A 16,387-nucleotide genomic window follows, 5' to 3' on the forward strand; every position below is an offset into this window, starting at 1 on the left:
TTGTGTGTCTTGGATTGTTGAAGCAAACTGTAGAATTTATTTTTTACTTTTTCACAGGCAATTAAAAAAGTTGAGCGAAGAAAACTTGAATAAGCAGCCTGAAGAAGTTTTTGATGTGCTGGAGAAACTCGGAGAAGGGTGAGCATCACATTTTTTTACCTTTTTTTTCCTTTTAATGCAATTCAGTTTTATTTTAATTTTTTTTTCCTTTCCTGGATGCAAAAATTCCATACAAAACAACACAATTATTTACATAATGGTGTTGTCAGATCAGATAGAAGATTTTAGTGGGACTTTGTAGGTGCAGACAATAAAGAATATATTTTTTTTACAAAAACAACAAATAATTTTATATAAGAATACAAATAATTTTGTTGAATAAAATTAATATAATACAGGAACACAGACTTTCTATATATTCTCAAATTTGGATATCAGTCCTAGGGTTTCAATCCATATTTTCCATATCATCTCAAATCTAATTTAATTACCCCTTCTTCTATAAGTTTTTTCCCTTACTATTGTATTGACCATTTTCAGCTAATTCATTACAGAGGGTGGTCCAGGTTTTATCCACTTGGAAGTAATCCCCTTCCTAGCCTGGTATAAACATCCCAGAACTGTGATACGTTTGGACGCTGATCCCACATTTTGCTCAATGTATCCCAATATACAAAGTATTGGCTCCATTGGTATAAAAATCTAAAACCTGAGAAGAGACCTGTAACCGTTTTAAAAAATGTCCTTCAAAAGGGGCCAATGGCTAAAAGATGTTTTTTATGCATTGGAGCCTCCCTGCAATAATTTTTGGTTCTGTGTCCATCTACCAAATATTTTTGGGTGTTCCTACTCCTACTGTTGTAAAAAAAAAAAAACGAATAAAAAAATTATTTAGCATTAGTCAGTTGGGTAAAAATAAACTTAATTTATTGTCACCTGGGGAAGTACTATATGACAGAAGAACTTAAGCGCTAACCACATACAGCTGAATTTGCTGTGGGTTTGACTAAATTCGAGGAACCATCTCAAACTGTTGGGGTGTAGCTGATTAGGAATTGAGATCTTGTTGCCATCATTTCTAAATCTGTGTCCAATTTGCAGTATCCAATCAACACAGCTGTCATGCGGAACCTGTTATTATATATTATCATTCATACTATGGTGCTGGGACTTATGGTTGTTTAACACTTCAGAACGAATGTAAGTCTTGTTACTGTCATTACGATGCCATTAGCCTTGGATGTGTTCCAAGCAGTATAATACCTGCCCAGTGATGGTGATCCCCTGTGCCTTTTTTTTGGGGACTCCTTCATACGCTGTATTTTAATTTATTTATGGTCTGCTGTCAGCCCAAAATAGCTCAGGAAAGAGATGGTTCCAACTGCACAAGTTTAAGACATTGGATTATAATTAGCTCCTTTTACATTGCAAGGCAAGCACAGTAGTTTAAAGAAACAATTGGTTGTATCAAGTAATTAAGTAAGTAATTAAATCTATCTATCTATCTATCTATCTATCTATCTATCTATCTATCTATCTATCTATCTATCTATCTATCTATCTATCTAATCTATCTAATCTATCTAATCTATCTAATCTATCTAATCTATCTAATCTATCTAATCTATCTAATCTATCTAATCTATCTAATCTATCTAATCTATCTAATCTATCTATCTAATCTATCTAATCTATCTAATCTATCTAATCTATCTAATCTATCTAATCTATCTAATCTATCTAATCTATCTAATCTATCTAATCTATCTAATCTATCTAATCTATCTATCTATCTATCTATCTATCTATCTATCTATCTATCTATCTATCTATCTATCTATCTATCTATCTAATCTATCTTATCTATCTTATCTATCTATCTTATCTATCTATCTTATCTATCTATCTATCTTATCTATCTATCTATCTATCTATCTATCTATCTACCCTAATCACCCCGTGCAGCGCAGATTCCCCATTTGGCCCAAGCCAAAACTGAGACCTCAGGGGGTCTGTTTAGACCCCTGATATATTCACCAAAGCCCCCCCAACATGGCTCCTAAAATAATTATAAATAAAAATAATAAAAAGTAACTTCTCTTTCGTTCATTAATGGACACAGCTCTTCTTCTTGACCATAGGGTTATACTGCCCCTTACAGGAGTAGGACACTAAGCAGGGAAAAAGCTTGAACACGCCTATGGGGCAGTCCCTGGGGTTATACTCCCACTTCCTGCTATAGGTATTCATTTTTTTTCTGGCTGCTTCTGCTGCGACCATTTCCAGATGGATCAGACAGACTGTGGTTCAGGCTTATCCTATAAAGGGTCAGGTCCCTCCTTTCCCTGTCAAGGCGCACTCTATTCAGGCGCTTAGTGCCTCCTGGGCCTTCCGTCATCAGGCATCAGTGACGCAGGTCTGCAGGCGGCTACCTGGTTGTCTGTACACACATTTACAAAGTTCTATAAAGTGGATGTGTTGGCATCTGTGGATGCTTCTTTTGGCCGCAAAGCTTTGCAGGCTGCTGTTTAGAGGACCTGGTCCTCTTTGAGGGTGTTTTGTTCACGTGAGCTCTAGTTGGTGACAGTTGAGCTCCAAGTTACCTGGTTGGCTATGTTTAGCCTTGGGGAAGTTTGTTTTTTCTGCTGTTCCCACCCCTCAGGTTTGACACTGCTTTGGGACGTCCCAATGGTCAAGAAAATGAAGAGCTGTGTCCATCAATGAACGAAAGAGAAAATGGGATTTTTGTCTAATCGTAAAATCCATTTCTCTGATGTTTATTGACGGACACAGCACCCACCCCTCTGTGGAGTTGTTTTTTCCTTCTGATACTGCTTGTTACAAAACTGAATACCTATAGCAGGAAGTGTTAGTATACCCCCAGGGACTGCCCCTTTAGGCGTGTTCAAGCTTTTTCCTGCCTAGTGTCCTACTCCTGAAGGGGGCAATATAACCCTACGATCAAGAAGATGAAGAGCTGTGTCTGTCAATGAACATCAGAGAAATGGATTCCCATTATTGTGAAAAAAAAAAAATAAGACATAAAATTGTAAAAAAAATATATAAATAATACAAATAAACTAGTGACACCATCCACTGCTCTACTGACTGAGACCCCGTTCACACTGGGGCGACCTGTCAGGTGACCTGGTCGCCTGACAAGTCGCCGTGGGTCGCCTGCCATAGAGCAGCACAGGACCCGTTCTAATAGGAGCGACACAAGTCGCTCTGACTTAGAAAAAGGGTCCGGAGCTTCTTTGGGGCGGCCTGGAGCGACCTGCATTGACTTCAATGATATGAAGTCCGTGCCGGCCGCTCCGAGGTCGCTGTGCGAGCTGCGTACCGCGACTTCACAGGTCGCCCCGGCAAGTCGGGTCGCCCCAGTGTGAACGGGGTCTGACACCAATCTCTCCCCTACTGACGTGTCCACTGCTCTACTGACACTGTCCACTGCCCTAATGACACCATCCATTGCCCTACTGACACCGTCCATGTTTTAAAACATTTTAAATTGTTTGCTTACATTTATTTATAAAGACCCATTCGCACAAGCAGACCGAACAAGTCCGCCTGTTTTTCAGGCGGACCTGATCGGGCCACCAATTCTCCCTTATGGGGAGGCGGATGTTAGCTGACATATATCCACCTAGCATCCGATCCAACAAGATCCGCTGAAAACAGACAGATGGCGATATGTTCGCCATCTGCCAAGCGGGTCGGGTCGGATCGGATAGGATCAGAGGAGAGGGATCAGTGGGACCCATAGAGGAGAGCGGGACTCTGAAAGGTCAATTTCAGCACAGTGAGCGGAGACGGACCTGTCATTCGCCTGCTCAGCGGGGATCAGCTAAGTCTGTCAAAACGGATCTGCCCCATGTGAAAGGGGCCTATGTGTGCCATGTATGTATGTATGTGTGTGTGTATATATATATATATATATATATATATATATATATATAATATGTGTGTGTATATATACTGTGTGTGTGTGTGTGTGTGTGTGTATATATATATACACACACACACACACACGTGTGTTTGAGCTTTGGGGTGCAAACTCTAATGCAATAGGCTGCACACACACGTATGAATCTATCTTATTTATCTCATCTATCCTATCTATATATCTATCCCTAATCCCTTCCATGATAAAACCTTGAAATAAAATAATCATTTCTCCTTCAGGTCCTATGGCAGTGTTTTTAAAGCCAGCCATAAAGAAACAAGCCAGATTGTGGCTATTAAGCAGATTCCAGTAGAGTCAGACCTTCAAGAAATCATTAAGGAAATCTCTATTATGCAGCAATGTGACAGGTAAGGTAGTTTTATGTATGCATTTATTTTATCTTTAAATACAGAACGCATTCTTGAAAAATTGTCATTTAGGTTTAGAATAGTATTAACATTCATCAGAGCAGCATATTCTCATTTTTATTTGTGCTGTAATTAACAGAGACCTTTATTTTCCCACATGGACCTAACTCTATATACACTATATTACCAAAAGTATTGGGACGCCTGCCTTTTCACGCACATGAACCTTAATGGTATCCCAGTCTTAGTCCGTAGGGTTTAATGTTGAGTTGGCCCATCCTTTGCAGCTATAACAGCTTCAACTCTTCTGGGAAGGCTGCCCACAAGGTTTAGGAGTGTGTCTATGGGAATGTTTGACCATTCATCCAGAAGTGCATTTGTGAGGTCAGGCACTGATTTTGGATGAGAAGGCCTGGCTCACAGTCTCTGCTCTAATTCATCCCAAAGGTGTTCTATCGGGTTGAGGTCAGGACTCTGTGCGGGCCAGTTAAGTTCCTCCATCCCAAACTCGCTCAGCCATGTGTTTATGGACCTTGCTATGTGCACTGGTGCACAATCATGTTGGAACAGGAAGGGGCCATCCCCAAACTGTTCCCACAAAGTTGGGAGCATGAAATTGTCCAAAATGTTTTGGTATGCTGAGGCCTTAAGAGTTCTCTTCACTGAAACTAAGAGTCCAAGCCCAACCCCTGAAAAACAACCTCACACATAATCCCCCCTCCACCAAATGATTTGGACGGATAGGGAACGGATCCCCATTTGTCTGTTTTTAGTTGTGAAAGGGGCCTATTTTTTACATTATTCATCTCAGTATGGGACACAATATGTGTAGTGCTTTGTCCTATTGTACTAGTTGCCCTGTAACACTAGCTGCAATGACATTGTGCAACCCCTTGGCACCTGGCTGCCTGACACCTCAGCTAGCAAGGAGATGGCGCTTTGATTTGAATCTGTCTACTAATCCCAGCACTTGCCCGAGGCAAGCACTAACAAGAGGAATGCAGCCTCACCTCCCTCTGCATTCCTCTTGCTCTTTGTAATGCTTGTGCTGTCCCTTAATATCTGCTGCCTAAGGTCAGTGGTTGCCAGCTTGGTAGATAAAATGATCTTAACTGTGGACCCTGACATTTCCAGTGGGCCTATATTAATCCATAAAACTCCACGTACATCTCATATGTAATGCTAAAACATTGTTAGAGACTAGAAACAGAAAACAGAAAAATGCTTTTAATGATGCAAGATAATTAAAATGCACAGGAAGAAGGAGAGGACTGAAGTTGTAACCTGGGTAGTAAAAGTGTCTCCACTGCATTGACTACTTAGGGGCCATTCCGCTTCACCAGAGAGGAGAAGTGAGGTACTGTGAGAGTTTAAATAGGTTGGGAGGACTGTAAAATAACACTTCAATTGATCCATAGCATCAGAAGACCTAAGTAAAACTGGCCATAGATGGAACGCTGACTATGATGATGGGGGAATCCCTCCTGCAGAGCAATTGTGTTCACCCGGCGGGGGGAGATATTGCCAACTGCAATCTCTCCAACCCTGCAGTATATGACACACTATTGGATTTGTGTTATCTTCACATGCAGATGATGTATATTTATTTTGTCTCAGTGACTTCCCAACTGTGACTACCCCGCACCATCACCCCAAAGCTTCTACTCATGGGGCAACACTCATAAAAAAACATAGAGACCCTCTTAGATAGACCCTCTTAGATAGTGGAAATGTGAATAAGCAATAGCTTGTTTGCCTTGTTAACCGCTTAAGCCCTGGAAGATTTTACCCCCTTCCTGACCAGGGCCTATTTTGCGATTCGACACTGCGTGAATTTAACGGACAATTGCGCGGTCGTGCGATGCTGTACCTAAACGAATTTAACATCCTTTTTTTCCCACAAACAGAGCTTTCTTTTGGTGGTATTTGATCACCTGTGCGATTTTTTTTTTGATCATGCGCTATAAACAAAAAAAGAGTGTCAATTTTGCAAAAATAACAATATTTTTCACATTTTTTTTTATATGAAATTCCCTCCCAAAAAAAGAAATTGATTTGCGCAAAAGTTATTGCGTTTACTAACTAAGGGAAAGATTTTTGTAATTTTTGTTGTTTTTTTTTTAACGAGTAATGGCGGCGATCTGCGATTTCAAACATATATATATATATATATTTTTTTTAGCAAAGACTCTGGAGGATAAAATGTCGGTCATTGCAATATTTTTTGTCACGCGGTATTTGCGCAGCGGTCTTTAAAACGCCATTTTTTTTGAAAAATGTTGAAAAATCACATTTCACTGCATTTAAAAAATACTAAACAGTAAAGTTAGCCCATTTTGTTTGTATATTGTGAAAGATGATGTCACGCCGTGTAAATAGATACCCAACATTTTACGGTTTAAAATTGCGCACACCTGTGGGATGGCGACAAACTACGGTCAATAGAGATCTCAATAGGCGACGCTTTAAATTTTTTTAACGGTTACCAGTTTAGAGTTAGAGTGTAGCTCTTTTTTTTAAATTATTGCTCACGCTCTGGCGATCGCGGCAATACCTCACATGTGTGGTTTGAACAGCGATTTTAATTCGCTGCTCAACTTCCGTATGTTTTTTTTTTTTTGTGCGCGAGCTAACGGTGGCGGCTAAAATGTATTTATTTATATTTTTTTTCCTATTTATTTATTTTTTTAACTTTATTACAGGTTTTTTAAAAAAAAAAATCTGATCACTTTTATTGCTGTCACAAGCAATGTAAACATCCCTTGTGACACCAATATGCAGTGACAGGTACTCTTTATGGAGGGATTGAGAGTCTAAAAGACCCTAGACCCCTCCACTACAGTTCCATGTATGCAAAACACCGAAAACTGCGTTTTTGCATACAGGCGTATTTTAAATTTGCCGCCTTTTGCAGCACAGTAACCCGGAAGTGACGTCATGGACGTCGCCTCCGGGTTACGTCATCGGAGACCCGATCGAAGCCGTTTCCGGCTTTGATCGGGACTCCATCCAGCCGGCGGACGTGTCGGCTGGGTGCTTGGGGCTTCCGGTGGGACAGGAGCCCCGAGCAAAGTCACGGAAGGCGGCGGGAGGGGGGGGGGGGTACGTACGTGGATCATGCTTTGCTGGGTTTTTTGCCTTCCTCTGGATCAACTGCAGGTATAGGATTGTGTAAACTTTTATTGGTTGAACTAGATGGACTTGTGTCTTTTTTCAACCAGACTATGTAACCATGCATGGATCTGTACAAGAAACAAAGTTTTGGCACACCTGGCCCTGGTTAGATATGTATAACGCTACTTCTTTAACAGGTATCGCTGCCCTAAGTTTTACACTCCCTGACAGGGTCACTTTAATGATTGTCCAAAGTATAAGAGGCATATTGGCATCTATATCTGCTACTCATTTCAGTGAAAGAGTGTTTAAGGCCACTACAGTGGCAGAATAAACTCTATTAGATTGCTTAGTTGGACAACCTCCAGCCAGCTAACTGGAAGCGTTCCATTAAATGATTATATTTTCTCAAGTCTTGCTGTGTGCTCAGGTTTACATAAGCCTTTGACCGAAATGTCTTTTCATATTTCTGAAGAGCCTTAATGATTCTGTAGAGAAATTTCAGCCAGGACACAAGGGAACAAGTAGTCATGCAATATTTAAGTTTATAATAAATTATTAAAACTTGACCTTTTTATGCATCTAGTTAATTCCTCTCCGGTTCTCCTAAAATGGTTCCTGATGAAGATAAGCCATGCGTTTAAATACAATAAAATCATATTTGGCCTATTTATCAAAAATGTCTGTTTTGGTACATGAGAACCAAACTTACACTGGGAAATGATAGCTAAGCAATACCACATTGTGATTACTTACTCTGGAGCAATGCAGACAATTATTGTGAAAGACACTTTGATAAAGTTTGGGTAAAGTTGTAGGCTAAAATTGTGTATCTATTATATCTCTGATTTGTAATCGTAAATTACGTTGTTTTAAAAACTAAATTTTCTTTTACCTTCAGCCTGTAAAGTGTCTTAAGCCAAAACTTTCTAGTTTTGGGTAAAGTAGGGAAATGTTAGGAACCCTTCAGGTTTTTATAGTTGGCTGGGGAGATTCACCATCACTTACCATTGTTACCAATATGGAAAATAAAGGAAAACTCAAAATTTGAGTTTTCACCTAAACAGGAACTGAGGTTTTCTTATGGAGATACTTTATTAAAGGGAAAACTGCCCTACTAGAGATGTTCACGTTACAAGAAACAGGAAATTGAGGGGAAATCTCTCTAAAGCGGGGGTGTCAAACTTTTATTTCATTGTGGGCCGCATGAGCATTATGGTTTCCCTCAAAGAGCTGGTTGTATCTGTAAAACGAGATGTCCATAGCACCCTACTCCCCATTACATCAAATGTCAAGGGCCCACTACCATCAGAGTTCAAAAGTCCCCCATCTTCTATTACATCACAGCGCACCCCCCTGACCATGTGCTGCTGCCGGGAAGAGGCTGGAGGCAGAGCTGGGAAGCAGAACGTGCAGCGTCTGGAGGAGGACCAGAGTAGGGGTGGAGTCTGCTGAATGCTGAGACTAGGGGAGGCAGAGACAAGGGGATGCTGCCGTTGCACAAAGAGGTGCAGGAGGAGGAGTTCTGCCCTCTCTGCTGACAAGGTGGGGAGAGAGAAGAGGGGAGTGGCAGAGTTGCAGAAGAGTTGCGAGGGCCACATAAAATGTCCTGGCAGGCCTCATTCAGCCCGCGGCCTTGTGTTTGACGCATGCGCTCTAAAGGGAGCGTAATTCCCACCTTAGAGAGTTGGTATAGGAACAGATTTTCCAACTTGAAAGATGTTCCCTCACTTGTTCTAGTGACAACTCTACAAGTTTGTCATCACTTTCTTTCTCAGTGATAGCGTTCACCAGGACACAAAGTGAATCTACCCAGCAGATAGCAATGAAACCCTGACAGGGGGCAAATCCTTACCTTAAAATAATATTTGTGTGATCTACCTAGCTTAAAAGTTAATCCGGGCTTTCAGAAATGACCTGCCATAATCAAAGCCATCTGATAAAGAGTCGTCTGTGTTATCCCATAGGACTCAATTGGATTCAAACTTTTATCATTGGCTAACACCTTTTTTTTTTTAAGACGTTTTGGTGCAATAAAGCTCATTGTTTTATTTGCTGTAAATCAGCAAAATTTTAATGTGAAACTGTATTATTGCCCTTTACACAGTCATAATAAATCTGCCCATTGAAAAGCATTTCAAGGCAACAAGCCTTATATGCTATACTGGAGACACTGTAGCAAACTCCTTAACCAGAGCTTCATGTTATACATTGCACCCAGATTCTATAGGCTCCCTAGCCCTTGTTTATACTAATGCGGCTTTGCAATTTCGCTATTTCAAAGATGCAGATCAGTGAGATTTGCACCTACGATTTCATTTCTATGCAAGTCGCAATGAAATCGGCAAAAAGTAGTGCAGGAACCTTTTAATAAAGTCGCTGCAACATGAGTCGCAGCATTTTGAATGGTTCCTTTGCCAAAAATGGGGTGCATTTTGACAGTTCCAAATCACATGATAAATTGCACCAGTGTGAATGGGGGCTTAGGGTTCTTTTATGTCACCAGGTCCCCTGTTGCATCAGAGCAGAATGGAACTTTTATGATATCTGTGTCCATTCAGTATTTTCCTCATTGGGTGGACTCACGTTAGGTCTATGGGCAGGCCCATGTAAACAGAGGTGCATCAGTTTACATCCTTTTACCTTCAATCCGTCACATTTAGGTCTGAAAACATAGAAAAAGGATGCTAAACTTTTACATTTTTTCAGACCCGGACAGACTCAAAGACAGTTGGATATAAACTGCACATCTGTTTTCATCTACCTACCCATAGACTAATATTGAGCATCCATTCAGATCCATCTAAACAACTGATAGTTGGATGTGATCAAAACACTCTTCTGAAAGGACCTATCCTACAACACCGGTGTAATGGAACCTCAACCCACACTGTACTTGTGGACTTCCTTCAGTATAAGGCTTCCTCCCAGTTATGAACATAGATATTAGATTTTCCAGCTGCCCCATACAAAGCTAGCCGACAACTTAGCTTGTACTGGAATCTCTGTTTATTGAACAGTCACACAGAATTTATATACAGCATGGACCTCCCCCTCCTGATCAGATTACCACACACAGCTCAGGGGTTGCCTGATTACATTATCCTATGCAGATGAAATTGTATACAGAAATAGAATTAACCTGAACTAATTATCTAGCCATCTGGACAGAAACAATGTGAGGTCATTACCATTTAACAATGGAACAGACAGACAGTCTGTCCGTCTTCTACATTGAAGTACATGGAATACACATCTAAGCATTGCTTTGATTATTTAGGAGTCACAGACTTCATGGCAACAGGCCATAGGTCTCACAGTGTAAAGTGGGATTAATTCTTCATATTTCTTGAAGTTATCCAAACCATTTTCTCAGTGTCCATTAAGTATCTGTCTTTCACTCCCAGTGACGGTGAGTACCGTCACAACAGGGCTGGACTAGAATTCTATTGAGGCTACGCTATAGGTGTTTTAGTGGCCAGAGGCAGCCTAGTAAAGGGATAGGGGAGATGTAGTGGAGGCAGGTGCTCTGTAGCTGATATGTGGTACTTATGAAAATTCCAAGAGCCAGGCAACACTCCTCTCGCACAAATTCTCTATCTGGCTGACACGTGTACTGGAACTTATTACTGGGCAATCAAGAGACGTAGTAGTAGCTTTGCCACCTAGCACAGCCACTGTAAAATATATCACCAGGCTCCCTGCCACTCTTGAGCTGCAATTGCAGAGAGAGCCTGAATAAGTAAATAAAGATTTTCCTTGAAAATCTACCACTGTGGGGGATGGGGGTACATAAATAGAAGGCGGAATTAGCTATATCGTGCTGCATGACGATATGAAGAGGAAGCTCTATGGTGTCATGGCGGTGTAGACCTATGGATGCAGGGTGGGAAAGCTAGCTTTTCACTGCACAACAGGAAAGAAATGGCTATATGACAATACTGGGAAAAGGATAGAGCTACACTATATTGTCAAAAGAATTGGGAGTTTGGACGCCCATGAACACGCACATGAACTTTAATGGCATTCCAGTCTTAGTCTGTAGGGTTCAATATTGAGTTGACCCACCTTTTGCAGCTATAACAGCTTCAATTCTTCTGAGAAGGCTGTCCACAAGATTTAGAAGTGTGTCCATGGGAATAGTTGACCATTCTTCCAGAAGCATAATTGTGAGGCACTGAAGTTGGACGAGAAGGCCTAGCTGGCATTCTCTGCTCTAATTCATCCAAAAGGTGTTCTATCAGGTTGAGGTCAGGACTCTGTGCAGGCCAGTCAAGTTCCTCCACTCCAAACTCGCTCACCCTAGGCTTTATGGACCTTGCTTTGTGCACTGGTCCAAACCATGGGGTAGAGGGGAAATTATGGTGTGGGGTTGTTTTTCAGGGGTTGGGCTTGGCCCCTTAGTTCCAGTGAAGGGAACTCTTAAGTTCGTGGGAACAGTTTGGGGATAACCCCTTCCTGTTCCAACATGACTGCACACCAGTGCACAAAGCACGGTCCTTAAATACCTAGATGAGCGAGTTTGGGGTGGAGGAACTTGACTGGTCCTGACCTCAACCTGATAGAACACCTTTGGGATGAATTAGAGAGGAGACTGCAAGCCAGACCTTCTCTCCAACATCAATGCCTGACCTCACAAATGCGCTTCTGGAAGAATGGTCAAAAATTCCCATAGACACACTCCTAAACCTTGTGGACAGACTTCTCAGAAGAGTTGAAGCTGTTATAGCTGCAATGGGTTAACCGACTCAATATTGAACCCTATGGACTAAGACTGGGATGCCATTAAAGTTCATGTGCGTGTAAAGGCAGGCATGCCTATAGTTTTGACAAAACCGTGTATAGTGACAAGGGGACAAAGGGGAATCACTGTGTGAATATATGGCCCCACAAGGAATGGATGGTGGATATATGGCCCTTCCTGCATGAACACACTTTACAGCTAACCAAAGGAAATGAATGCATATTAAAGCAAGTAATAATAGATACATTAGGGCAACGGTGCGTAGAAAAAAGTGTGGCGGGAATTGGAAAAAAACAAAATGTGTGTAGGGAGCAATGCATTATGGTATCTGCACTTTGGATACTGTAGGACCTAGTCCCAGCACTGGTGTTTAGTTAGGCATTGACATCTACCCTAGTTCCCTTTTGAATTACTGCATCAGTATAAGTTCTATGGTTGCTGTACTGCCTGTTGTGTAAACACAGCTGTATGTAAAAAATCTGACATGACATGAAAGAAATTCTTTACACTGAAGAATGAACTACGCCTCTAAAGTACATAATCTCCTTAGTCTATGGCTTCCGTTTTTCTCTGTGCTACTTTAGATGTGGCCTGTGGTAGAGATCTGATATGATCAAGTTTAGTGACTATACAGTGTCTTAGGTTTAAAAAAGGACTGCAAAAAGTTTATGTTTGTATGGGTACCTTGACGCAAAATAGGTTTCCATTGTGCTGTAACAAACTTGCTATGTTTATCTGCCAGTTCAAGTCAAACAAACTAGAGTATGATGGCACTTATTGAGTATACCGATGTAAGGTTTCTATGGTAGTGAGCCCTTGTAGAATGCCAACTCGAGGTACCTCTGGGTGCGGAATCTAAGCCCCAGCCTGTTCCTTTACCAGGGCCTCTGATGGTGGGGATGGACTTGCAGCTAACTGGAATAAGGTCATGGCCAGGTGACAACGCAGAGATCACTCGAATGTGCGCAGTACGTACGTGTGGGAGTACAGATGGCAAGAGCAGAAGAGAATCCAGGAAATGAGCTGAAGTCGGGGCTGGTGGCAGGCAAGCGAAAACCGTAGACGAAAGGGTCGGTACATGGGTAGTCAGGCACAGAATACAAGTAATATAAGGCAACTAGGAATACAGAGAAACTTAGGAGTTGCTCAGGCAACCTGGGCTGCACTTAGCGTGTCTATATATCGGGAAGCAGACTAGGAGGTGGGCCGGGAAGTTATAGAAGGGAAAGGGATATGAATCCACAGTTGAGCAGGCGGCGCCCATAGGTGAACACAGAAGCCAGCAGCACATGTGAATAAAATCACAGATCTGGCAGAACCACTGCAGAAAGGAGGTGAGATTTTCACAAACGGAAAACTTCAGGCTAAACTGTGACAGTCCCCCTTTTCTTACAAAGGAGAGAATGAATATTTGAGATGGATATTCTTAGTATAGAGCAGGGGTCTCCAAACTAGGGCCTTCCAGTTTTTCAGGAACTACAATTCCCATCATGCCTTGCCATGTCTGTGAATGTCAGAGTTTTACAATGCCTCATGGGATGTTTAGTTCTGCAACAGCTGGAGGGCTGTAGTTTAGAGAACTCTGGTGTAGAACCAAACCTTGTCACCAGGAATGAATTTGGGACTCACGCGGCGCTGACGATCTGCAGCTACTTTGTACCTGGAAGCTGCCAAATGTAAGTTCTTGGAAACCTCTGCCAAAAAGGAATTGAAGGACAGTTGAGTCTTTGCAGCAGCTGCAATACAGGAGGGATGGGAACGGGAAAAACGGAGACTCCCCAGTGCTGGCATTAGCATGGTTTTGAGGGCAAACTCAGCCCAGGGTAAAAGGTCTACCCAATCATCCTGATGGGTAGGAATGAAGGCACAAAGATACAGTTCACCCGCATTCTACTGGGCAAACTAAAAGGGTCAACCAGAATGTTGAAGTCTATCTTGATCCCAAAGGATGTGGTTAGCCACCCAGAAGCAAGGTGTAAATTGAATTTCTCTGTCAGAGACAATGTGTGATGGCATACCATGAAGACAAAAGATTTCCTTTATAAACATAATCTTCAACATCCTTATGAAGGGAGGACCACCAGTAATGACGCTGCAAGAAAGCACAAGTATGTTGTAAACCAGGCTGTCCAGAGAGTCCGGAGTCTTGTACCCATTTGAGAAGCTTGGAGCGAAGGACAGGTTCTGGTTCAACATGTCAACAACAACGTCAGCAACATCAAACGATCTGTACAGGGCATCAGTACAGCCATCTTTGGAACCAGGCTGAAGAGTAATGTTAACCACTTAACCCCCGAAGATTTTACCCCCTTCCTGACCAGGGGGTTTTTTGCGATTTTTTATTTTTTTTTTTCTTACTGCGTGACTTTAACGGGCAATTGCGCGGTCGTGCGACGCTGTACCTAAATGAATTTGACGTCCTTTTTTTCCCAGAAACAGAGCTTTCTTTTGGTGGTATTTGATCACCTGTGCGATTTTTAATTTTTGCGCTATAAACAAAAAAAGAGCGTAAATTTTGCAAAAACAACAATATTTTTCACATTTTTTTTATATCAATTCCCCCCCAAAAAAATGTAAAAATCAAAATTTTTTAACATTTTTGGCCAATTTGTTTTCTGCTACATAGGTTTGGTAAAAAAAAAATCGCAAAAAGCGTATTTTGATTGGTTTGCGCAAAAGTTATTGCGTTTACTAACTAAGGGAAAGATTTCTGTCATTTTTGGTGTTTTTTTTTTTTTTTTAACGCGTAATGGCTGCAATCTGCGATTTTTTTATTTTTTATTTTTTTTTGCGGTACTGCGACATTGCGGCAGACAGATCGGACCCTTGACTGACATTTTTGACACTTTTGGGGTTACCAGTGACATTACTGCAGTAATCAGTGCTATACATATGCACTGTTACTGCAAAATTACACTGGCAGGGAAGGGGTTAAGTTTATTGGGGAAGGAGGGGTTAAGTGTGTCCCTAGGGGCGTGCTTTTTACTGTGATTGGACATGGCTACTAGTGTAGGAACAGTGATCAATGGTCCTACATAGTAGAACCGTATGATCACCATTCCTACACAGGGGAGAATGACAGGCGGCTTGTTTACATCAGCCGCCTGCCTTTCTCCCTCTGCACCGACGATCGCCGAGTGACCGGCGGACATCGGGTCCGCCGGTCACACGCACGGACTTGCTGGGGAACGAGCCGGGGAGGGAGCGCGCCTCCGCGGGCTTGCGCTCGCCCTCTATTGGCTCCCAAGCAAGTGACAGGCTAGTGACGTATATATACGTCACTTTGCCTGGCCGGGGCTGACTGCCGACGTATATAGTCATGCGGCGGTCGGCAACCGGTTAAAAGAGAAGTACGAGTTTGTTTTCAGAATCATACTTACCTAGGTGGATGTAGCATCATCTGCTGTCTGCTAAAAACGGGTCACAGCAGTGCAGAATGCACTGCACCCCTGTGATCCACAGGAGAAGTACAGCCAAAGGAGCTTTGGCTGTACTTCTCTTTTCAAAATGGAAAAAAGAGAGCCCCATCGCCATTGTCTGGGATTTAAGCCTGGGGCGGGTTGCAAGTCCTGGAGATTCTTGTGATCGGTAACAATCAGGAATGCGGTGTAGAGATTCCTATAGAAGATGCTGCCATTCTTCTCTTAATAGCCAGAAGTTACCGATCACCTATGGTGTCATTTCTTTTGGCATCTAAGAACTTCTTCGAGAAGAAGGCACAGGGGCGAAGCTTGCCGGTATGCACTTGAAGAAGAACAGCTCCCACACCCAAGGATTAGGCATCTACTGCACCTTCAAGAAGGGCTGGAGAATGTTAGGATGCATTAGAATAGATGCTGAGAAGAGAGGCCATTTTGAGTTTGTGGAAAGCCTCGACTGCTTCAGGAGGCCAGGTTCTGGCATCAACACCCTTCCAGGTGGGAGAAGTAATTGGGGGCCACCAAGGTGGAATAACCAGGAATGAACTGGCGATAGAAATTGCCGAATCCCATGAAAAGCTGATTTGCTTTCAGACCGGAGGGCTGAGGCCAATTAGAGATGGCCTGAGGTTTTGCTGGGTCAATAAACAGCTCTTTGTGACTATGTAAAAAAGGAAAGCGACCTGGCTTGAAGAGGCATTTCTCCAGCTTTGTGTATAGGTAGTGGTCCCAAAAATACTGAAGAGCCAAACATAAATGCTGATGATGAGTGCTCAGGAAGTGATAGAAGGGAAAG

At 42.2% G+C, this 16,387-nt stretch overlaps 1 protein-coding gene across 1 annotated transcript in view; it reads left to right on the forward strand.

Moving 5' to 3' along the window:
- LOC309566581 (serine/threonine-protein kinase 4-like) overlaps window positions 1-16,387 on the forward strand; it is a 178,704-nt gene that overhangs the window by 19,440 nt on the left and 142,877 nt on the right. Inside the window, exons 2-3 of the mRNA XM_082271769.1 lie at window positions 58-138; window positions 4,186-4,314. Of these exons, the coding sequence (XP_082127895.1) occupies window positions 58-138; window positions 4,186-4,314 (210 nt within the window). The remainder of the gene's footprint in view (window positions 1-57; window positions 139-4,185; window positions 4,315-16,387) is intronic.

This window comes from Pelophylax lessonae (assembly GCF_965119305.1).
Source record: "Pelophylax lessonae genome assembly, chromosome: 11".
NCBI lineage: Eukaryota > Metazoa > Chordata > Amphibia > Anura > Ranidae > Pelophylax > Pelophylax lessonae.